Raw genomic sequence first — 26,419 nt, forward strand, 5'->3', positions numbered from 1 at the left:
TAATTCTTATGATGTTATTCTCCTTTCAAATCAAAAAGGCTAATTATCCCTATTTTTTAATATTCAAATTCAAAACAATTATCTGAGTTAACTTAAACCTAGATTATTTTGTGTGGAATTCAATGTGATTAGTATATAATTTTACGCTGTTCTCACTTATATCACGCCATCATTTTGTCTTCAGTCTTCTTCCTCATTCAGTCCAACCATCACAATATCTCCATTCATGATGGAAGTGGTTTGACAATTCTTCCCTCTCAACTAATCCTGGTCTCCTTGGCTCAAAAATCCTGGACTTTTTTTGGCAGACAAACATAAAAAGGAAAACCACTCCAAAATTCCTTATAAATGTTTAATTACCAATAAATCTCATAAAATGAATAAAATATTTTTAAATTTTAAATCCTATACCATTACAATTTGATAAACAAAAATGACAATTTGATAAAAAAACGATAATTTAGGCATGAATTTAATATTAAGTTGTAATTTTTTTTATCAAATTAAAATTGTAAAGAATTTAGGACTTAAGAGTAAAGTAATAATAATAGTAATTTATACATTTTATAGAACTTTAAAAAATTAAAATCCACTAGGTAAATTTCCCAACATAAAATTGACCATCCCTTTATGAATAATTTTGCATTAGGTGTTTTTTCCAAAAAAATTTGCATTGATTATTAATTTGTCATTGTTACCCTATTTTTAGTGTAAATTTGGTTCCGATGAGACAGATAAAGCTCTTTCATTATGGTTTTATAAGTTCACAATCACCATGTTTAAAATTTAAATATAAGACATCTATTACTATTGTTTTTATTTTTCCACTTTTTTAATTATTTCTTTTCATATGAATTATTATTACTTTTGTGCATAATTTTGCATGTATTTTTTCTTTTAAAAAATTGACAAGGAATTAAAAAGAACCGATGATAATTAATTTAAAACCCTTCTTCACTGGGCATTGTGGGTTGTAGCCCACATTGCCTTTTCCTCCTTGAAATTCCACTGATCACTGCTTTGATCTTGCATTCTTGACGATGGCGTTCTCTCATGCGCGACGCACCTTGGCTTCTTCACTCCTCCGAGCTATTTCTTCTTCTTCTTCTTCTTCTTCTTCTTCTTCCTCGTCATCGTTTTCTACCATGGCTTCTTCTCGCTCTCGCATCGCATTTGCCGTACTCCCCAAACAAATCCCACTGCTTCCACGTTCCCTGAAATTCCCAATTCGTTTCCAAACTTCGGTGTCGGAATCAGAAGAATCGCCCGCTGACGACAAGCCTGAGGACTCTGAGGAACCTAAGGATTCTAAGGACTCTAGCAAAAAGAGTGCGCCGCCCAAGGATACCATTCTTCTCGCGGGCTGCGACTTGAAGCACTGGCTTATTATCATGGATTTTCCCCAATCCCCGAAACCCTCTGAAGAGGAAATGGTAAACACCTATGTTAAGACCCTCGCCGAAGTTGTTGGAAGGTGCGATGCGTTGTTCATTTGATTTATATGGCTTTTATTTTTCTTCCTTTGTTTTTCCTGAAGAGAATTGTTTTGTTGTAGTGAGGAGGAAGCCAAAAAGAAAATATACTCTGTTGCTACCGTTACGTATACAGGTTTTGGTGCTGAGATTTCCGAAGAGCTTTCAACGAAAGTTAAAGGTACGGCTCACTTTGATGCTTAATTTTGTCTGCAGTTTTTGGTTACTTTGCGAAATTATCCTATTTGAGTTGTTGTGGTGCGTTTATGTTTGCCTTGTGTAAGGCTTATTTGCTCATTTGATGAGTTTTGATGGTGTTACCGTATGATTAGTTGTTCGCAGACTCATCATTGGAGGAATTATTAGCTTGATGTTAGGGCCTCGGTTATTAGAAATTTTAATGACTTTTGAGCTCCCAAAGAGGATTGATAGCATTACTGTAGGCGTTTCATGCTACATATGCTCATTTTTGTGAAAGTTTTCTGTCTTAACAGGGTTACCTGGTGTTCTTTGGGTATTGCCGGATTCATATCTTGATATTCGCAACAAAGATTATGGTGGTATGTGGTCGACTCTAGTCATAGTTTATTTTCTTATCATTTTTTCTTTTGTGAACTTAGGTTGTCATGATACATGAACAAGTTTGTGTGGATTTCAGGTGATTTATTTGTTGATGGGAAAGTAATCCCTAGGCCACAGTTCAGGTATAAAAAGTCTGAAAACAAACAACCAGACGAAGGTGAGAATGACAGGAACAGAGGAAGACCTTGGGATAGATCACGGAATGAAGGGAGTGTACCTACTTTAAGGCGCGGCAACAGAGACCGGGGTCGGAGACCATGAATAGCTATGACTCAGCTTCAAGTAGGGGAGAGATCGAATAGAATTTGAAGCCGGAGGCCATCTATTTATTAAAACCAATTTTGCTGTTGGAACAAATTAAGGTCGGAGACCATGAATAGCTTTGACTCAGCTTCAAGTAGTGGAGAGATGGAATAGAATTTGAAGCTGGAGACCATCTATTTATTAAAACCAATGTTGCTGTTGGACCAAATTAAGGACCTTTGATCTTATTTTTCACATGATCTTCATTGGTGAATGGACTAGACCTGCACTTGAACTGCATTTAATTAGGACATTAACTACCATTATTACTAACCATGCGTAGATGTTGAATCGCGTACGAAAAATGATTTTGTTATTTACCATCTTTGGCATGCGATTTAGACCACTGGCTGTTAGATAGGCTTGAAACAACTATGTGCATGTTAGATATTTGTTTTTGCATCTAAATTTGATCCTACTTTCTCATATGAACTTTTGTTGCGACATGCTGTGTCGTCTGTTAGATGTTGCGACCTTGAATATCTTGCGCACCCATCCTTGCAGATTTCCTATACTTCTGGTTTTGAAGCTGCTACTCTCAATCCGTTGTTGAACTACATATCTTGATTATTGTTCCAATCCTTCTAACTTCCATCATATCAGTGCATGAGCTTGATGAATTTTGATGCATAATGCATAGCTCAGCCTCTGATTTTTAGCCACAACCATAGATGTGCATGAAACCTGATAATCCGCTAAACTAGGTCTGACCCATGCAAACATGCCCTAACCTCTGGTTTGAAAAATGCAAACATGAAGACAAGCTAAAAATGATCCGGCCTGACTGGCCTCCTTGTTAGCCCTGAGGGCCAAGTAGTTCAATTTGGTTTGATGTTATACCACATCGTGATTTTAACACATGCAGCATCAGGACTTAGCCATCTATCCCTGATTCCTCTCCCAGAGAACCCTAATTTGATTTTAGCTAAAGCAGAAGGAAGGGTCATAGCCGCGCGCTATATTAGTATCAGATACCCCACAAGAGTGATTCAAGCTCAAGGTTAGATAGAACATGTACCTCGCCTGGACATTAGTTTGCTCGAGATTGTTTGTGCATGGCTTAATCGGTCTCAAATTCTTTCACACTTGTCTTTCCCTCCAGCACCTAGGGACAGACATGCGGGTCTGGAGGGTCCTACTTCTTTTCACGGTCTAATGCTCCTCCACATGCATAAAATGGTGTGGTTAATGAAGTCTGAATTTATCTAACCATATTTTACAGCATTGAATCTTGATCCTTGCGCATCTTATTCCTCCTTCATTGCGCAGCCTTTCAATTGGATTGAAAGGCAGCGATGAAACTTCGAATGTAGGAATTGAAAAGGAAAACATCAATGTTCCTTCTCCAGCCATCTCACAAGTTGCCGTTAGGTTGGGTACATGAGAAAATAGTCTCAATAGGCCACAGCAATTTGTTGGCTTACACAATGAGTAACGGCCACCTGGGAGTTGGGAGGGCACCAAACAAAAGGGAAAGGAGGATGAAGAAGAAAGGTTATATTTAAATTAGTGAAACTACATCGTTTCATGGAAGTGGAAGCACAAGGAATCAAATGGGTAGTGGAGAATAAGATCATTACCCCAAAAAAAAAAGGGGGGGGGGTAGTGGAGAGAGTAGGAAGGGGAATTGGGGGATTGGATTGACTTGGATTCTCTCCCATCTTCCCCCCTCCACTTCTTTGCTTCCTATTGTAACCATTTACTTCCTATTTTAATAGATCAAAATTTGAATAGTTTAAATTTAACATTTAATAATTTTTAAAAATTAGAAGAATCAATTCAAACTCCCAAAATTTGGTCCGAATTTTTTGAACTATAATACAAAATATTCAAAAATTATTTTACAAAATATTAAGTTTGAAGCGCTCAAATTCCAAACCAATAAATGAGATGACAAGTTGTGAGAGAATGAAAGGAAAAAAAGATGGAGAGAATTCAAGCCTAAATTGGACAGGATAATTTGCTTATTTATTCATTCTTCAAGCACTCAACATCAATCAATGACCTTAATTTGAAAAGATGTGAATGGCCTTCTTATAAGATATTAGGATACTTACTCCCTGCCTGATTCAAGATGGATTGGATTAGATGTTGATGGTGTTGACTCTAATGATTCTTCCCCTTTATTGGAATGGAAAACATTTTTACGGTAGTATTCACAGCAGCTTTTTAAAAATTATACATCTCATACAGAATAAATATGATCAACATACATTGATTGATAAGTCTCAAAAGATTGAAACTCACCCTCTCATTAGTATTATCAACGTAATTAGAAGTCTGCTTTCAAGAGATTGAAAAGTTTCTATTAATCACAATTTTAAATAAGTGAATTAATAAATTGGTTGGCTTGCTCATCAAATGGTTCATAACAATTCCAATACTAGAATTTTCAATGTTCTTCCCTCTAGGTGTAAAAATTTATGATTGAATTTCCCATGATCAATTTATAATTGCAAGCTTTTAATCGTGGTATGCCTAATCAAAAAAATAATTTATTTGTTTGTTTGTGCTGCGAGTGGCTCCAACCTTTTTATTATTTTTTTTTAAAAAAATACTATAAGAAGGCTAAAGACAAGAACAACCCAACAACAAAGTTTAAGATCTTAATCAAGGTCATTCCTGTAATGACAGTACACTCAGGAGGCCTGTTTAGTTAGTCTAAAATATTTAACGTTGTTATTAGAAGTCTAAAATTTTTAACGTTGTTATTAGACATGGATCACGAGGTAATGAACATAATGTTAATGAAAGTAAATAATGAAAGAATGTCTCCATTTATTCAAAAATACAAGATATTTTTTTCTTCTAAAATAACATATTAAAAAATATGAAGCATTTTTTTAAAAATGCAATTAATGAGATTTTTTAAAATATATTTAATTAAAAAGTGTAATTAATAACATTTTTAAATTGAGACATCATATTAAATAAAATAACTATAAAAATGTGTAATTATAAAAGCAATTAACTAAATAATTAGCCGTAGCATCACTGCTCAATAAAAAACTAATTGATTAGAATAAATTTCCATTAACAATATTTTATAAAATTGTTGTCACACTTCATTTTCACCCTCTATTTCCCGTGAATTTTAAAATAAATAAATAAAATACTATGATGTTAATATTTTTTATTAAAAAATATAATATATTTTTAATTTAATTTTACTTCAAATAAAGTTCTTTTTTATTTTTATTTGTATAAAAAATTATATCATACAATTTAAAAAAATTAATTAATTATATTAATTGTGTTAAAAAATAAAAGAATTAATTATAATATATTTTTATTAATTATATTAATTAAATTTTTATTAATTATTTGTTATGACTATAAAAATAAAATTATAAAAGATAATTTAAAAAGTTTATAATAAACGTTCATTAAAAAATATAATTTTACTTATAATAATTTTTTTTATAAAAAATAAAAAAATATTACTTGTTCTTAAATTAATATCATCTTTTTATATTTATTTATATTTAATATAATATTTTATTTTAAAATAAATATAAAATAATTTATTTATTAAAAATATTTAAACTATATATTAAAATATTTTAAGTAACTAACCTCACTTAAAAGATATATTATATTTTTTAATTAAAGAGTACATTATTTGTATACATGTGAGTTTTTGGGCAGATAAAAGGGATTGACCGTAGGCAGGACGTAAACCACCGTGATTTGATCCCCAGATAATTTCATCGATAAGTTTATCTACAATCCATTCCCATCTGTGTTGTTTTTCTCTCCCCGTTAGAAGTAAGTCTCGCGAATCACTTCCTGTCTGGATCGTTCATCGCTGCAGATCCTTTGTTTTTCCATTTCTGATCTGTTTTTTTTCATCTTCCACTTACAATCCAGGGATGAATTCAAATTATGGCAAACCCAATCAAACGAGTGCTTCGTCTGCCTCACTGAAGAACTTCAATTTCGATTTTGATATCGGGATCGGTTCGAATCGGCCCAGATCTCTGAACGATCAGAAAAACCCGAAATCGTCGTCCCATTCATATTCTTCCTCCTCTTCTTCATATTCGTCTGGGCAGCCAAGACCCTCGTGGCAACCCAACAAGCCATCATGGACTCACCAGCCAGCACCGAATCTGGCGAATCAGTCCGGATTGCCGGGCGGACCAACTTCAATGGCGGGGGATATCTTTGGCAAGAGTTGGGGATCGACACAACCTTCGGCTTCTAGTTCGACCATTGGAGTTGTTAATAAAAACCCTAATCTCTTTGGAGATTTGGTGAGCTCTGCTTTGGGACAGAATTCTAAGGGTAGCAATAATGCTCCTATAAAGTCGATTCCTGTTTCTAAGGCATCAGGTACTACATCAAATAAGAGCTCCTTCTCGATGGATAATATGGCGGGTGCTTTGCCTAAAACCAGTAACACCACAAAAAATAGTGGAAGCTGGGGATCTTCTGGGTATACTAATACTAGTACTAGCGCTAATAAGAGCCCAAATCTTGGTGGTCCTTCAATGCGAAGTATGAATAGTGGTAGTTCAGCTGGAAGTGGAACGAATGTTAATAGAGATCCATTTAGCTCTTTGGCTGGATTTGGATCAAAACCATCTGGTAGCCTTAATTCAGCTGGAAAGGCCGCTAAAAATAATAACGTGGAGGATGATGGTTTTGGAGATTTCCAGAATGCTTCCAAACCAGGCTCTGCAACATTCCCATCAAGTAGTTCTATAGCAGATGATATCAGTTTTACAGGATCTACTAATTTGAATCAGAAACCTATGCAGACATCTGCTGGTGGTGACCCTATAGACATGTTCTTCTCATCTTCCTCGGCTGCAGCCGGAAGTGCTGCTGTGCCTTCAGAAGGATTTGGAGGAAAATCATCTTCTGGTATTGATGATTGGGGTTTGGATTCTGAATTTGGTGGAGGAGCACATGATGTGGGTGGTACAACTACTGAGCTTGAAGGGCTTCCACCTCCTCCTGCTGGTCTAACTGGTTTGACAGCAAAAGGTAAAGGGATGGACAATTACAAGCAAGGTCAATTCGCAGATGCTATTAAGTGGTTGTCTTGGGCTGTCATACTTCTTGAGAAAACAGAGGATAATGCTGGTATGACAGAGGTACTGTCATGCAGAGCCTCATGTTACAAAGAAGTTGGAGAGTATAAAAAAGCAGTGGCCGATTGTACAAAGGTATACTTTGATATCTTAACGATTTGAAAGTTGAAACAGTTTTTTTTTTTTTTTTAAATTCAAACCAAAGGTAATGAGTTTATTCAGTATATTTAGATGTAGAACATAGTAGTCATAATTGTTAAGATTGCATTAATTGTTGAACAAATTAAACTAGATGGCTCTATCTTGGGGTATGCTACTAGTGTATTAAGCTATTAGTTAATAGTTAATTATCTTGATAATAATGACTTGAAGGGAAAGAAAGAAAACAAAAACAATGGGTGGCAATATACTAAAGTATCATACTTTAATTGAATGTACTTGTAAAAGCTCTTGGTAGCATTTGTTTTTAGTTCTTGAATTTAATAGGGATGGCTAATGCATAAATTCTTCTATATTGTTGCTCTCTATTTGAGATGGACTGAATCATGTCATGATCGTTATCATATTTATTTGGAGGGTGAGTTGTTTGGTTTGCATTATGTTGTACAGGTGCTAGAATCCGATGACACAAATGTATCTATATTGGTGCAACGTGCTCTCTTGTATGAGAGCATGGAAAAGTACAAGCTTGGTGCGGAAGACCTGAGGAATGTTCTTAAAATTGATCCTGGTAATAGGGTTGCAAGAAGTACCATTCATCGGCTGACAAAGCTGGCTGACTAGAATTATTTTTTTTTTTTACGCTGCTCTATTTTTTTTTAATTTACTATATGTATGGTCACATCCTTTCACCCCGTAGCCATGATTTGTTGGGGTGATAGTAAAGTTTATTTTTCGATGAATGGATTATTTTTGTTGTTGTCACCCGTGATATTATTTTTATGTGTGGAATGTCATTTGGCTTGAATTTTATACTCACTGAATTTGAGCTTTTCGGTATATGTAACGACATATTCTTTTCCTCTCCATGCTCTTTGATCTGTTTTCTTCTCAGTTCTTGCATACATTTCTGTATGTTTAAGTGCCCCTTTGGTTTGCGTCAAGAATCGATTTTTTGGGGTTTAATCGATTTTCAATACAAAATTTGCCAAACAGCATAATAATGAGATAATCGATTAAACATGCTAAAATCGATTTTTTTGTTAATCTATTCATACTTGCTTCTGGTTTCCATTTTACCATATTAATAATAAATAATTTGTAAATAATTCATAATTGTGTTAAATAAAATTTAAGAAATTTATTAATATTAAATACAACTTTATTAATAATTTAATTTCAAAAAGCAATGTATTTTATGATAATTTGTACAGTTGAAATCAATTTCAATATCCAAACAGTTTGCATTATAACATAATCAATTCTGATTAAAATCTATCACTTAATCAATTATTTCGTAATCTATTATACTCAACTGAAATCCAAACGGACCCTAAGTCAATCTTTGGCATGTATTTCTTTTAATAATGTGTGATACCATGGTTGCAGTCTGCTAGGGCCACAACATATTAAATTTCCCCCATTTTTATCTGCCTACATATTAAGGGTTTGATTATGTTTTCTGTGGCATACATCTCTGAATGTTTATTTCATGTGCAAGGTGTTTTTCAAGACGGGGTGGAATAGGATTTAATTGCAATTAGAATGTCCAGCGTGTTCCACAATTGTTTGACCTAGGTATTTTATACTATTTATTACATTTCTATGAGAATTTTTTCTCCGTATTTATTTGCTTTTGATTAGTAGTTTCGACGGTTGCAGACTTGCAGTATATCGAACATTTATTATATTGATGAACTTTTTGAAAAGTTCATAACTGATTCTTTGTCTTACTTTTTTTAATCTTTGGAAAGTCTAACAATTTTTGAACAATTATGTTATTTTCTAATGTTAAAGTTAAAAATAACATTTTTATTCAATTTGATTTTATAATTTTTAAGGTTAAGTTTGTAAAATATACAATAAATATTAGGCAAGTAAAACTTATTTGGGTTTTGCTCTGTAAATTATTTACTAGTTGTGAACAAAGTGCAAGGTTTAATTTCATGACAAATTAAGGCTTTTCAGGAACGAATTAAGAAAAATTTTAAGGGCTACTTGAAATTGTTTTTATTTTATTGTTTTAAAAACTGGTGTTTTATAAAATATGTTTTGAGAATAAAAAAAATAATCCTTTATTTTTCAGAACAATAATTTCAAAATATCTGAAAGTTGTTTTTATTTTTTTATTTTTTAAAATAATATTTTACTTTTTTGTTCTTTAAAATATTTTGAAAACATGTTACCAAATAAGTTTTTTTTTATTCTAAAAAATAAAAAATTATTCTCAAAATAGATTGTCAAATAGGCCCTTAATCTTCCCTCCAAAAAGAAATAATAATAACTTCCCTGGTTACAACATAACATCCCCTATTTATGGTATAGGTGAAAACCAAATCGAATAACTGCCTTTTAACCTCATTAACTTCAATACTAATTCTGTAATTATCCCAAACCAGTAAGTCTTATTATGCTCTTCTTTGAAAATGATCATTGTGACCTTGTCCTCAAATATCAGTATTCAGTACAAGGGCAAAATTCTGAAAGCAATTTAACTGTAGGCCCTTTTTCCAGCCCATTAATATTCTGGGCCTCCTTTAGAGCCTAATGGTCTTTCAATGTGATGCCTAATAGCTTTCCACTGCTCCAAAACATGATGTGGATTTGCATAAATCTCATGCAACATTTAACCCATTCTTTTGTTTTTTTTTTTTTAATTTTTGCCAACGACCCACGAAGCACATAATATTATGAGCTTCTTAAAAGCATTTCTGACACCGTGACACGTGTAAATAATGAGAGACAGCTGTGACCAGGAAATGGTTCACGGTCTTCCGAGAAGGGCTAGGATTGACCACTAGCCGATGAGCCGGGGGAGACCAGTATCTTCAGATAAAGCCGTTTTTTACTTTTTCTCTTTTTTTGGGTACGCAAAACCGTTTTTTCTTTTATTTGACATATGTATGTGTATGTGTATAAAGTTGGCTTAGTCAAAACAGAAGCTTGACCCTTTCTTCATCTTTTTTAGATGAGACTTACAAGAATTATGGATTAGGAGTAATTTGGAAATCATGAGAATTATAAGCGGTTAAATATGAATGTGTGTAGCTAAACAGAAGTTATCTATGAAAAATGGTGAATTTTATAAATTAATGATTGATATTGCGGCAACTATGTATGACATTTTTACACTTTCAAAATCATGACACTTAGCAAAAGATAATCTCATGTTTTTGAAAAGAATCTGAAAGATAGAGTTTGTAATAGGAATCAACCTGCCAACTCCTAAAAAAAAATACAAGTTGGTTTGAAAAAAATATATTCATTTTTATGCAAGGCGGTTTTGGCTCACCTTATATAGCTTGAATATATAGTGGGTCAATTCTTGAGTTGGCCCGCTTTTTTATTTTTTAAAAGATAAAAATCACAACATCTTTCTCTCAATTATCAAACCCTCATCATTATTCAAATTATTAGATTGGAATAATTTAAATTACGTGCTTTTTACTTATTATCATTATTACTTGTCACATTTAATTAGCTGAGATAATTGTAAACTCATGACCAGTCAAGTGCATTAGTGCAGTATGCACCTAACCAAATATTTTTTCACAATTTAATCTGAGTAAAATATTTTCAAGTAGACACAAACAGTATAATCATCTATTTTTTGTAAAGATTATGTGGATTCAGCTTCTATCATTGTGTTGCCCTTTAAAGTAGTGCCGTCCCTAGTGGTACATGAATCATTTTTAAAGTCATTTAAAATGATCTATATATCATTATCAACATTCAAATCCTCTTCAGTAGCTTTTGAATTATGAGTTACTAGGTTGTCAAGTCGTAAACAAATTTTAACTTTATTTTTTCTTGCATTATCTTTATTATTACATTTTACTTCAATAAATTCAAAATTTCTTAGCCAGCAAAAAAAAAAAGGCCAGCCCACTAACCTTTATTCAAATTACTGTCAAATTTGATTTTACTTTTTAGACTTTTACATGTTAATTATATTTTCATGTTTAATTGTGTGATGATGATAATTAATCAAAGATAAAGATCATAACATTTTGATGAATTTTTAATTTTTAAAATTAAAAAATATATATAAAAATATTTTTCTATTGATGGATTAGCCCGTTAATCCACCAACTCGCTGTGGGTTGATAGAAATATAACCTTTAGTGGATGAATATCGCCATGAGTGGTTGACCCTTGGGTAGATCAAACTTCTGAGCTTTATTATCAGGTTTCTTTACTTAAAAACAATCCAATTTATCATATTCTTATGATAAATGTGAGGGGTAATTGTTTGATTATAAAATGGACCATGTTGAGCTTATGACTAAAGAGCAAGCTCGATACAAGAACTATCATTATTAATTATTTAAAAAAAATGTGAGCAAGGATTAGATCATATTTGAATATTGTTGAGTTTGATTGAAAATAATTTTTTTAGATATTTTTTTTTGGCATTCACGTAGACTTGAACTTTATACATAATCCTTTCTACCAGGACTAACGTCCGTCGATGAATTAGTGTTTCTTTAGCATAACTAAAAATAACTCATAACCTAAAAATATGGATTAATATTCTATTAAAAATATAATACTAGTGCAACTAATTAACCCACTAAGCTAAGCTATTTTGATTGTTTTTTGTTTTATGAAGGCCTCAAAGAACATGCAACAAACTAGCTAGTTATTTGTTGCCCATGACTGAATCTTTCAAGAGAATACCTATACATCAGGAAAATATTGATTGTTGAATGACGAGCTAATTGAGTCCTTTATATCTTTTATGTTCCTCTAGTTTGGTTATTTTCAATTTGCTATTTTTTTGATGACGGGTACTGGACATGCGGATGATTTATAAATGAATTATTTTCTTATTAAAACTAATAAAAAAGGACAATAATCATCACAGTTTTTTACTCTTTTCTTTGAACCTGGATATAATATTTTTGTTGCTTTTACCTGTCTACCTCATTTATGCAATAGATTCATTCATGAGATCAACTAATGGCCGGCATTGGCCAAAAGGAAGAGAGGAATCTGCTAATAGCAAACTTCTAGCATATTAAAAATTATCCACATGTACTCTTCGTCATTTTTAACTAACGTTGGGTTGGGTTAAAAATGATTCAATTGGTGAAAAATTTTAACTAGCATAAATAAAAAGGTTTAGGATTCAAATTTATCTAAAAAAAATTTAGGATTAAAAAGCAAATTTGTTTTGAAAGTTTTTCATCGAATGCAACTAGTCATTTTTTAACTATAAAAGTTAAATTTTATAATTGTAGGTTGTAGGTGGCTAAATTTGGTTAAATTTAGCTAGGAAGTACTAATGTTAAATTGAAAAATTAACATGCATTTTTTTGCATCGTAGATTTTAATAGTTGGAACCTCTTTGAAGTTAACAAAGTATTAGGAGTATAAGTGGACCATAGGTAACTCTTTTTATATAAAAGGATTAAAATAACTAGATATTCTATGTTATTTATTAGCTAATAGAGTTGTTTATAAGTGGATGACATGTGCATATTAAATAATTTATATTTATATGTACATGTATATGTTTTAAGAAATTTGGGAGTTTTTGGAAAAAAAAAGTTGCATGATATATTATGAATTATGCAGGAGTTATAAACATTTATTATATATGATTTTTTAAATAGAAGCATATAATGACATGTTTTTAACAAAATATGTGGTGAAATGATAGTAGTCAATAAATATAGGGTGATTGGTACCCATCTAAATATGTCATGAAATTATATTATTACATGGTGACTTTGTAAGCATGATATAGTGGCAATATCATAATGCATTAGTAGTGAAAATTATAATATAGGCGGAAGTTCACCTTAGGAGGAGAAATGTAGTGATACATCCATATGGTCATAACTGCTCTACAGACATATGGATAGTTATATTATGCATCCTGCATTCCTGAAGAGGTTCTGGCATCAGAGGATATGTGGTGTCCCCTAAAGAGGTTTCGGAAGATTCATGTATATGACATCCTAATTATGGTATTAGGGAAATCCGTTAGTCCGAAAGTGAGGTAGAGCCTTTGGCCAAGCAACTCCTCGATTGAAGGTAGGCAAATTAGTTGAGATGGGTTGATCTAGTGGTAAAACCTATAGATTCAATCAGAAGTAGCAAAGGTTCGAGTGGAAAATCATGATTATGCATTCTATAGTAGTGATATAAAATGTTGCATATATATGTGGTTAGATGCCTATTTTATTACTTGTTTATAGCTTCACATGTTGATTGATAATATAGAATATTTGGTTATTAAAATTTTTATCTTACCTCTTGGTTATAATTTTACAAGTTTTGAGGTAGATAGGAAATAAGGAAAAGAGTTAGGTAGAGAGTAGTTGGACTACTAGATGTAATGCCCAAGTCTTTTAATTGTGTAATAAATTTAAATGTTTATATATGTGTGTGTTGTTGCCAACTAAGACTATATATTAACTTTGGAGTTGTACTTGTAAGAATATGTGTGTTGTATTTCAACCCAAAATGGTATGATATGGTGATTTATGTGATGATGGGTTGAAATATTAGTATAAGTGCAAGTACATTATAAATATGTTGTGATGTGTGTAATTTATGCTTGTAAAATCTGAATTCACAATATTTTGGTCTAAGGAAATATTTAGTGAAAGATTAGATATTAGGTTAAAATAATATCACAAGTGTATGTGATAATAGATTACTGTGATGTGTGGTGGTGTTTTGGCCAAGTAGTGATCATAAGTAAATATTAGCCCTATTATACAATATCGGAGTCTTAAATGGCTAAATCTTATGTTTAATGTGGTATTGTATGATTATCTATTTAATTAAGTGTATATTGATCCATTGGATTTGGTTTAGGCCTCGAGTTGGGCTAATGGTATAAATAGTGAGATTGAATCATTTGGATGCACTAAATTTGCTTTAAAAGATGACTTTTGGCATCTAGGTGTCTAAAATTTTCATATAATATTGGATCATAACAAAATTTATTCCATTAGCTAGATTACCAAATAAGCTTCAATTGCATATTGGATGCAAAATCGCACACGTCTGAAGTTCACCTGAGAAGCTGTCATAAAATAGCATGTGCACCCTAGCATTTTTGTGTAGGTTGTAATGCATGGCATAAGGGCCGGATTGCCTACTCATTAAGATATGATGCGGTAGATGTGCTAGAATGTATCAAAAAGACATTTTTAACCCTTTTTTTCTTGTGGTTTGTTCCCATTTGTGTTTCATGCTTCATAAACTTTTAATTATCAACGAGTTTCAGTTCAAACTATATATTTGAAGGATTTTAGAATCCCAAATGTTTTCAATTTTATCTCAAATATTTAATTAATTTAACCTTTTTGTGATTTCAATAAGTTTATGAGGACTTAATAACTCCTAATTACCATTATGTAGTGATTTATTATAGTGATTTGCAATAATGTCAAAGTAGACATGACATGCCAAAAGCTAAAACTTACACTTAAACCACACTTAATGAATCTAAAACTACTTATGCAATACACCATAATCACAACATACAACACATATTTCATTATCAAATCTTGACTCCTTGATACCAAAAACATAAGTAGAAGATATATCATTACATTAAAATCACAATATTCAAATTTATGTATCGTTTACATATATCTATATATTTGTACTAGTATTTTGGCTCTATAATATATATATATATTGTACATATGAAGCAACATGGGGCCTAAAATACACTAACTCATCATTCAAATAACTTAGTGCAAATATAACAAAAGAATGCAACCCTAGTTGGCAATAATTTTTATAATTATACATAAATCAAAATAAGACAGGAGGCTTTACAGTAGGAATTCTAGATCTAAGCCTCCATAATTTTTTTTTCTGCACCCAAGCTAGAGCCTATAAAATATTAAAATAGAGAGATGAGTACAAATACTTAATAATGAACGTACATCTATCCTATGCAGCTGCATATCAATTGAAATTTAAAGAAATATAAGGAATACAATTGCAAAGCCACATAAACACATTTATCTCATATTACATATGTGCAAAATCATCACACATCTCACAATCACATCATAATCCTCATTTTCATAATACTAACAACCATATGGCAATGACAATTCATTAATCACAACTTGTCATGAACTTAATAACCATGTGACATGTCGAATAATTTGCATGATTGATTCCTCCTTATATCTTCTGATTGAAACTGTGAGCTATAATTTAAATAAGGCTTTGTCCGCATGAATGAACTACGCAAACTCACCAATTGTGAGGAGTACCTGAACAAAGATCATCACACTCACTCTCGAACTATAGCTTCCTCCATTCTCGAATTCCTAAGATGTCATAAACCCTAAGCTAGTTTTCTTGACAAACAGGTGAAAATAGCTAAATTTAAGTTCCTCAACAAACTATGGGGTAGTGTCTAAACAAATAGTGGGACAGGGCTATCCATCAATTCCAACAATCGTTAGCCACTACCATATGGATTTTATATACTCCTCTCTCTAAGCAAACTCTCGCCAAGAGCGATTGTGCTATGAACTATGCTCACTCATTTCGCATATTCACATATATAAAAACAAGCTCGTTGAATTCACATAATAAGCTATTACATGTGAGCATCAAAATTATCTTTACTTATCACACATAACTTATATTCAATATCATATACTCATATCACATTTGCATATTTTCCACTTTACTCTTATATTACATTCAAAGCTAATACATCAACACAATTATCTTATCGATTTGTCAACTTCTTTTTTCAAAACTATTTGTAATGTTTCAATTTTGACATTACATTTATAACCAAATGGGTTAATCAATCTAACATGTTTTGCACATATTGACAATAATGTAATTCAATCATTCATGTTAAATCTTTCTCTTTTTCAAAAGCGTAAATTAATTAACAAACAATTATATGAGTAGATTTTTCTGGTTACCTTAAACTTTTGATTGGTTAAAAGTTTACCCCCTCAAATCAATTCTTTTAAAGCTTGTTCTCAAGCCAAATATGTATATGGATGATTAATCTACAATTAATTATGTTCAAACTCATCATTACCACCATTCGCTCACTCTAAACTCTTTATTTCAACACTTAAAATATCCCAAAGCTATCATTTACAGCATTTAAGTTTATCCATTAGATTTATTAACTTTCATTCATTCATTAAATTCTTAGCTCATCATTAATGGCATTCCAAACCTTTTACTTGCTAGTAATTTTAAGAACCCTCATTTATTATCTATTTTCATATATTAATGTCTAATGACCATCATTAATGTGTAAAACTTTCAATCATTGGTTTAAATAACTCTCATTAACTTTATTTAAGTTAATAGGTTCGAACTATTATAACCTTTATGGACTGAAAATCACCCCTAATCAACAAACCCTAACCTCAAAACTTTTGAAAAATGAGAGAGGAAGGAAAAATGGAGTTTAAGAAACTTACCTCTTATGTATGCCAGTATCAAAGTTCTCTAAAATTCTCTAATAAGCAAACCTTAGTAGAGCTCTCAAGCTTTCTTCATCCCTCTCGTCCAATATTTTTATTTTCTCTCTCTTTTTTGCATCTAAGCAAGACCTTATCATTGTCAGAATTTGGCCTGCATAATGGTGTATGTCACATGCTCCGTGGCATGTAGCACAGACAAAGTTCCTTCATGTTTTCTTACCTAATTGCTTGTATAGTGTAAATTTTGATAGCAAGTTATTAAACTCCTTACTTAAACCCTGTTAATATTTACAAATTGAGATAATCAAACCACGAAGGTTACTAAGGTATACAATTTTAAAAAATGAAGATCCTAAGTTTTCATAATTTAAAATACTCCTATAGACTTTTATCATTCACAAATCAAAGTTTAAGAGAAATGCGGAAGCATGGAATCCAAAATAAATTGATACATTTACAAAAAAAAAAAAGTGAGGAAACATCAACTTTCAATTAAAACTGCATTGCAATACGGCATACTGACAATGTGTCACGGCTTGTCGCTTCTATGCCGTGCATCATAGCACATTACACGAGTTTAACAACATATGGGATGAACTTTTGAGGCGTCTCATTTCTTTGTCCAACAATCGAATTGAGGTAATATAGATGTCTATAAAGAGTTTTTTTTCTAACTCTAGCTAATGGCACTGATGTAACCCTCCTCCATATCCACTAGATATAAGAGAAGATTAACTAAATCACCATACTAAAACATCACACAGTAAACAAATACTTTGTTTGAAAAGCTTGGACCCAAGACTCATTTGTAAAATCATCAAAATCATAATACATTCAAGCAATGCGCAGTAAAAATAACCCATATGCATTCATACTATCAAGGCATGCATCAAAAACTATAAAATCAAGTTAGAATATAGGCTATATGCTGTGGCATGTGACACACAATCATACACCTAGACTTTTTCTATGTCATGCACTGCGAATCTACGGTGCACAAGTTCGAATTTACTACTGTCATTTGACAGCATAAATGATAAATTTTTGATGTGCGCCATTTTCACATACGAAGTTCGATTGGAGTGATTTAAGCATCCATACGAAACTTATCTTATAAGCTAGCTAATGAGATATATTTGGACACAATCCAATAGTCCGATCTAAATTTAGACACCCGAATGCAAAAAGTCACTTTTTTTGAAAATTTCACGCACCCAAACGCTTAAATCGATCCCTTAGTCTCATTAAACCATTCTAAGTATTAAACCAAGTCCAAAAGGACCTAACGCACCTGATTAATCACATGTATACATATATACCATAATTTGACCACTTTATGGCCCATTTCTATATTTCTATAACTATTCACCACTTGTCTCAAGTTTTTAGCCATTTTCACTACAATTTCACCACTTTCACATATTCACCACACATATACTATTACAATCTTAGCCCAGTTAATCGTTTCATCACATATATACACATATGGGCTAAGCTTTCATAAAATCACTACAATTCTTTATAAATCACTACTCAATCATTCAAATCATGCATGTAACCATATGACAACTTATATATATATATATATATATAACAATCACATCCAATTAGTTTATTACACAAACTCAGAGGTTTCACATGGCTTTAGCAACTTTAAGGCAGTCCTAACTGTTTTTTCTTGCCCTGTCACTGCTCTATCTTGTAAACATGTAACCACAGGGGGTGAGATAAAAATTTAGTAACGAAATAACTTACTACTGACAACTATCACATGCAATTATATGAAAGTATAGCATAATATACACTTAATTATAAAATATAACACATGTTTTATTTTCATTTCTTCATTATAAATCATTCCACCACTTTTTTCACTATTTTACTACTTTTACCACTTTTCTACATATACAGCGTGATGATTACCGATCACAACTCTAAATTACACCGACTTGAAACCATAGGCTTACCTTAGACTAATAAGTACTTTCATTAGCCTTGAACTCACCTTTAATAGTAAAATCACTCGGCCAAAGGTATTCCATCTTACTTTCAGACTATGGATTTCTTAATACACATAATGGGGTGTCGTTGACTCTAATACCATATCACAGAGACACTAAGGAGATAATCTTTGACACCGCACCTCAAAAAGAACTATAGAGATACAATTCTTTAACATTGCATCCCGTCGGGCACTAAGAAGAATACGCCATATACTCTTATCATTATACTCCATATAGGTGAACTCCTACTCCTATGGTCATACTTTTCAAACCAAATATAGGTTCCTAATCACCATTTTACTTATATATACACATATTTCTATATCAAATTACACAATTTCATTGCTTGTTTAACCAAAAATTTTTTTTATGTAATAAACACTCAATGCTATAAAGCATGCTTAACTTAAAACAATTTCATTCACTAGATAGCATACTCACACGCAGTTACAATAAATAGTTAAATAAAAAAATTTATTTAGTTACCTCAACCTTTTTGTCACTAAAAAAGTTATCTGTAGATTTCAACTACCACTATAGCTCATCACAAGCTTCCTTTCTCAACTTACATGTGCAATATGCCAATCTACACATAATTAAAATAATTTAACCAATTGGTCTAATTGATCAAAAAAACTTAACTATTACTTATAGCTACATTTAGCCTTTCAGTCTTTTCCATTCATTCATTCTAGGTCCATTACTACTCAATTACCATTTTACATCACCTCAACTGGTCTTATCTCACTCAAACATGATTTTTACCCCATTTCCCTCTTGATTTAAGGTCAATTTGAGCCTACAGGTTTAAAGCTCTATCGTTCAGCTCTAAACTAGTCACAAAGCTCTAATTTAAATCTCAAAAACCTTTTTATTACTATTGGGCAATAAGTAAAATTCTTAAATTTTTTCAATTCAATTTCTCTATAACTCATATTCAGAGAAATTTGGATAGAATGAAAGGTAAGAGTTATACATAGCTTACTTGATAAGTTACTAATTAGAAGTGCCTTCTAATGATCTAAAATGGCTTACCCTAGCATACTCCTACCTCTTATCTTCTCCTTCTCGTGTGTTTCCAATTTCTCTTTCTAAAATTCACCCTAATTTCACAATTTAAGGGGGTCATTTTCTGGTCGATATGCCACAGCGTATGCATTACTAATGTGGCGGGTGGCACAGTGAGAAGAATTCTCATCACGCACACTTGCTTCGACCCATAACCCGATCCTCTAACCTATATTTGCCCATTTAACACCTAAAAGACACAAATAAATAATTAATCATCCAAATCTTTAATTCTTTACAAATTATCACTTTACCCTTAATTAACAACTAACCACTAGATTAGAAAATTAGAATGTTACATCTGATTTCATAACCAAATCATTTTTCTATCAAAAATTGAACACCTATATCAAAACTCACTCCTTTTTCATACAAATACATAACTCAGGTGACCATTGTGCAAAACAAGTGTCAAAAGCCTATACTAATGCTTAGACCATATGTAATAAACTAATACGGACTCGTGAAATGTATCACAGTCAACCAAACACACATAAGTCATACTTTCAATACTCAACCCCTTGATTAACAAAACATCATGGGGGACTTAATTTTTATAAATCCCCATACCATCCTTAACCTCAACCAATTACATAATTTTTAACTTGCACTAGTATTTTGGCCCTATATAGCTTTACAGCCACATCCAAAATAGATTAGGGCATAAAATACATGCAAAACATTTCAACAATAATGCAAGTAGTTAAAATAAATCACATAATGACCTAATTGGCAATTAACAAAACAAAATACACATAATCAAAATATCACAAGGCCTGCTATTAGGATTTGCAAAGAATCCTAAGCCTCCTGTTGTTTTTCTAGATCCTGATCTGATGAACTAGGCCCTGTAATATTGAGATAAGGGGTGAGTACAACTACTCAATAGCTAAAATCAATCTAGCTTATACAATTGTATATCAATTAATTTTAGATGCAAATGATAATAATCTCACAAACATTATATGCATATATTTCAAATACAACCTTGACTACAAAACTAACAAATATGGGGCCAGGCATGAACGTATATTGTCACATATATTCAAAAATGCACATCTTGGAGTCACAATAATAACAACCATACACCCCAAATGAAAGACACATCAAACCACAACAATAGGAACCATATAGCTAGAAATATAAATGCATGATTGATACTAACTTTATACCCTCTCGATACCATTAACATGAAACCTATGACTATTCAATGATTACGTTCATATCTCAAACTAACCTAGCCTTTTACTCGTGAGGAGCTGCCAGGCCAGGGCAAATCCATTTACTTGTGACCCATGGTTTTCCCCAATGCTAACAATTATGGGGTGTCGTATCCCTAATCTAGCCTTCTCGTGAATCAGTAGAGATTAGTTAGGTTGAAGTCCCTCAGAGAACAAGTGGGGTAGTCCCTAATCAACTATTAGATAATGGCTACCTCTTGATTTTAATGATTGACACTTATACAAACTTTCGATTCTAATGATAAACCACTAATACCATGTGGATTTGACCCTATTCCTCTTCCCTTGGCGAAACTCCTGCCAATGATTATATTATGCACAAGTATGCTAAAACTAATAACAACCATCACATTATATCATACACATCACAAAACCTTCTCCACTGTGCTCCACATACCAAATATTATGTAATCTTTCTTTTCATAAAGACATGCTCTATCATCATCATTAATCACATATGTATAAGCATGTGCTCGTTCTCAATAATGTAATGTAATATTACACACATCATTCATCACATGCCAAAATTTGCATCTGTGGGTCTTCAAACACCCAATCAAGTTTCAAATAATTTATTTCAACAAATAATTAATTAATAAACAACTATACAAACTAAATTTTCTCCTAGTTACCTTAAACTTTTGAGAAGATAAAGGTTTACCCCTTAAAATACAACTTCCCAAGCTTTCCAATGCTTGAATGGTGCCAAATTAGTTAATCTATAATCCAATCATGAGGACATTCATTATTACCCTTATTCCAATATTTGTCATGCATAATCAACCTTTCAAACTCATATATAATGCAGTCCTCCCATTTTTCAATGTACCCATTGAGTCTATTAGATTTTCTTAGCTTACACTACCATTAGTAAGCTATTAAACCTCTATTAATAACATTTCAACTCATCTAACCACCATCATAAATGCAATTTTCATCCATTAATGGCCCTCACCAACCAACCATTTATAGAACCATTAATATTAGGTTTAAATATCCTAAATAACTCATATTAACTCTATTTTAGCCAATGAATTCAGATCCATAACTCATATAGACTAAAAATCATTATTCTAACTCAAACCCTAACTCCAAGCTTAAGAAAATAGAAGAGAAATGGAAGTTGAGGGCATATGAGACTTACCTTTGATGTTAGGAAGCTTTAAAATATTTTCAAACCTCTAATATAGCAAGCCCCAGCAAAGCAAAATATGTGCTCTTCATTCTCTCCTTCCTTCTTTGTTTTTGAGTTCTAACGTAGAGTCATCTATCAGAAAAACTGACCATGTGCCTCGACACATGGCATAAAGAGGCCATCCTTTGTTGCTTGCCCTCTGTGTGCTGCAGCGGACATGCTACACACCGTGGCATGTGGTACAGAGGCCCCCTCTTAAGCTCTTTCACCTTTTGATACCCAAGTGACATGACTTTGCTTCAAACCCATATCAAGGGCTAAAATCACATCCAAACATACTTATTAAATCTCTCTAGCCACATATCATATTAATTCACTTAATTATCCTAATTAAGCTTAGTTAATTAGGGTTAAATTTTATAGGATGTTACACATTACATTTGGCACAGAGTTACTCTTTCTTGTTCTTCTCCCTTTTTGATTTCAAGTGACCCAACCTCGCTTCAGACCTAAACCTAGAGTTAAAATCACAATCCAAAATATTCATTAGTCCTCTTTGACCACACACTATACTAATTTTACTTGAGTACCCTCGATTAATCTGATTAACTAGAAAGTAAATTTTTAGGATGTTATAGCTAACATCTAGAATCTTACCGAACCCAATTATATCAACCTTAGTCTTCAATTTTTGATTATTCCTCACAAGAACTATTACTTTCACATATTGTTTGGGGGAGCATCTTATTAGCAATTTCACTTCTTTGGTTAAAGAGGTATCTCTAGCTCTTTCCTTTTTTTTTTTCTTTTGCAATCCTACCATACTCACTTCTCTCTTCCTTAGACAAATTCTCTTAGGCTAATGCCTTTGCACATTTGTCTGCCTTTACAATTCCTTTAAACGTACATTTGCCTTTCTTGTCTGCCTAAAAATCCTGCTCAAACTTGCGCAAACCAATTACCTAAGACCTCTCTTTCTCTAGTTCTTTCATGTTCACAATTATGTACTTTGGTAGACACTAACTAAACCTACTACATTTGAAATGGGAGATGAAATGTGACTTAGAAATTCAAAAAGCAATGCAATTATTCAAATAAACTGGGCAAATATACTTACCAAAGGCAGCAGCAACTTTCTAAAGCCATGCCTTAATAAAGTCACTTCAATGCCATCTCCACAGTCGCCTGAACACTCCTTCACTTCATCAACAACAACAGCTACTAATGATGCCCCCTCCTCCATCGTCCACTAGGATTCAATGGATGTGCCATTGATCGCGCGTCCAAGACTAAGATATTTGTTTGATTTTATTTTTTTATTTTTTAATTCTCATAAGGGAAATTGGGCAAAATGGTCATTCTTCAAGTATGATTTAATGCCAGCAAAGGACCTAATTTTGAAATCTGACCCAAGTCCTTTTTAGCAATTTAATTTTTGGTGAGGCTTTTTTTTTTTGGCAATTTTCCCTAAACTTGAAGCAATTTAAATTAAATGTTTATATTCTGAACAATGTACGCTACTTTAGAAAAGGAAGTGGTGAATGCATACACGCTCTTGGATTAAAAGTTCGTAATTATTCTTAAAAGAAAAGTTCTTAAAAGTAATCCTTAGACTTCTTTTTTCCTAATAGGCTAAAAATGGGCAAAGCATTCTAATCAGAATCTATAAATTATCTCTTCTCTTAATGCAGCGTGCAATTTAAACATATAGAAAAAAACTCGAGCGAAAATAAATTGTGCACATATATAAAAAAAACTTAATTTTAATAATTTTTGAAAAGTTAGTTTTCTCCAACTTGAGGGCATGAATGATATTTCATTTTTTATCTACAACTTTTCTAAATTCTGAAATAGTTTTAAAATGATTTAACTTATTAAAAAAAATTAATGGGATAATACAAATAGAAAACGAACATGTTATTTAAAAAAATTATAAATTTTAGTTCAAAATTTATGCATAAATTAGTATGTTTCAATTAAAAATTTAAAATTAAATTATTTTTAGACATAGAATTATGAGAAGTCTTCAATTTTGCAATTTTAGATTTACGCAAATAGTCACTGACGCATCGTTACGTTTTTTGGTTTTCCCGTCCAGACATTGCTATCATTTGATAAATTATTTCTTCAAGGAAACATGATATGATATCTCTGAGTGACAATAATTTTTCTCTTGCAAAATTTTTTATAATCTTGTAAAGTTTATTTTTTATATGGACGATTTTCTGAAATTTTAGAATATACCAAAAAAAAAACTGTCTCTTAAGTTATTAAAAACGCACGGAGAATGCGGGTAAAGTGGCAATTGATGTGAATTTGATGGCACAAATTAGCCTTTTTTACAAAAATATATAGAAGAAATATTATATAAAAATTTAAGATATAAAAAATATCTCTTATTTTATATAAAAGTCAATAATAAAAAACAAATTAAAAAATTAAGACATCATAAAAAGCATTAAAAAAGTATATTAGAGACCATAACCCAATCACCACACTTATATCTACAAATTTAATATCAGGAAGTTTGAATTTTTCAAAAATGAATAAAGAATACATATTCATTTTAAATTTTGATATGAACTGATTAATTTATTTGCACATTTTTTGTATAGCTTCCTTATACATTTTCAATGACCTTGTATTAAAAAAGAAGAAGAAGAAGAAGAAAAACCCAATGGTGAGACTAGAGCCAATGAATGGGGCAAATCAAGTTTATTTAAATTAGATTTAAAAGCCCTGCACTAATATCTCAAGCTTTTGCACTTTTTTTGGTTGGTTGAATATTCAAATTAGGGGTGTAAACGATCGGGTACGGGCCACTTGTGTCTTGTGGCCATACTCGTTACCCGCCCGTTTATGAGTAAACAAGTGGCCACCCGCCTGTACCCGCTTATACCCGTTTTAATGGGTATGCGAGGGAGTGGGCCACCCATTTATTTACAACACCTATTTTTTTTTTAAAAAAAAGAAAAGAATTAAAGCATATGATTTTCATCCCACTATAACTTAACATAAGTACTTAAGTAGTATCATTCTAAAAGTTTAAATCTCTGAATAATACAAGGACAAATATTTTAACAGCAAATACTAAATAAACAAGGATCAATAATTTTAATTTTTAAAGTGAAAACCCAATTAGTCTCATCGATCCTCATTTATCTTCTTTGGAGTCACTTGATACGGCAGAAGATTGAGCTATTGACTCTTCTTCTACAAGACAAATTAAGACAATTGGATTAATAAATAATAATATATAATACATAATATGGAGAATTAAAATGAATACAAATAAAATAATTTATTCATATTATTATTACCATTAATAACACGTAAAGTCTCATCAAAATAGTCAATATCAATCTCTTTTAATGGGGTGCATGATGTTGATGATAGCCAATTCTGGGTGCAAATGAGTGCCTTGGCCATTTTTGAAGATAAGGAACTCCTGAAAGTATTTATTACTCGACCCTCAATATTAAAAGCAGATTTCGAAGACACTGTGGAGACAGGCATGGCCAACAAATCACGTGCAATCAAGCCCAAAACTTTATACTTGGAAGAATTCACTTTCCACCATGCCAAAATGTCAAAACTAACATCACAAGCATTAACTAACTTTGCACTTAGGTATTCTTCCACCTCTGAAATTGGTTTTTTTGGACGCTTACTCATTGCAGTTGTAACAGCCCTCCGCTCACCCCGCCTACCCGAGGTCTTTTGCGGCGCTGGACACTCTCCCCCAGGCCCCACAACAGGGCGACCCCACCCCTTACGGTGAGCATCAGGAGACAAAGGCTTCCCCACAGTAGTGTGCGGATTATTCCCCTTGCGGAGAGCCTCCCCAGGTTCGATCCTCCAACCTCTCCTACATAACAAAGTTGAGGCTGAACCTGGTACCATTGAACCACCACGTGGTTCAATGGTACCAGGTTCAGCCTCAACTTTGTTATGTAGGAGAGGTTGGAGGA

General features: G+C 32.2%; 2 protein-coding genes across 3 annotated transcripts; both read left to right on the forward strand.

The window, feature by feature from the left end:
• The first annotated feature begins 967 nt into the window (after window positions 1–967).
• LOC129296631 (multiple organellar RNA editing factor 3, mitochondrial-like) lies at window positions 968–2,703 on the forward strand. The gene is made up of 4 exons (XM_054935222.1): window positions 968–1,474; window positions 1,556–1,653; window positions 1,967–2,032; window positions 2,131–2,703. Exons 1-4 carry the CDS (start codon window positions 1,041–1,043, stop codon window positions 2,313–2,315), a joined length of 783 nt encoding a protein of 260 aa, XP_054791197.1. The 5' UTR covers window positions 968–1,040; the 3' UTR covers window positions 2,316–2,703.
• Window positions 2,704–5,993: 3,290 nt separating this feature from the next.
• Window positions 5,994–8,418, forward strand: LOC129296630 (induced during hyphae development protein 1-like). 2 transcript variants are annotated; one of them, XM_054935220.1, is made up of 3 exons: window positions 5,994–6,125; window positions 6,228–7,531; window positions 8,006–8,418. In XM_054935220.1, exons 2-3 carry the CDS (start codon window positions 6,230–6,232, stop codon window positions 8,177–8,179), a joined length of 1,476 nt encoding a protein of 491 aa, XP_054791195.1. In that variant the 5' UTR covers window positions 5,994–6,125; window positions 6,228–6,229; the 3' UTR covers window positions 8,180–8,418. The 2 variants fall into 2 exon arrangements, with proteins under 2 accessions (XP_054791195.1, XP_054791196.1); XM_054935221.1 differs by having other exon boundaries at window positions 6,034–7,531.
• The last annotated feature ends 18,001 nt before the right edge of the window (window positions 8,419–26,419 follow it).

Source organism: Prosopis cineraria, unplaced genomic scaffold, assembly GCF_029017545.1.
Source record: "Prosopis cineraria cultivar Desert tree isolate PC_DT_omini unplaced genomic scaffold, ASM2901754v1 PC369, whole genome shotgun sequence".
Lineage (NCBI taxonomy): Eukaryota > Viridiplantae > Streptophyta > Magnoliopsida > Fabales > Fabaceae > Prosopis > Prosopis cineraria.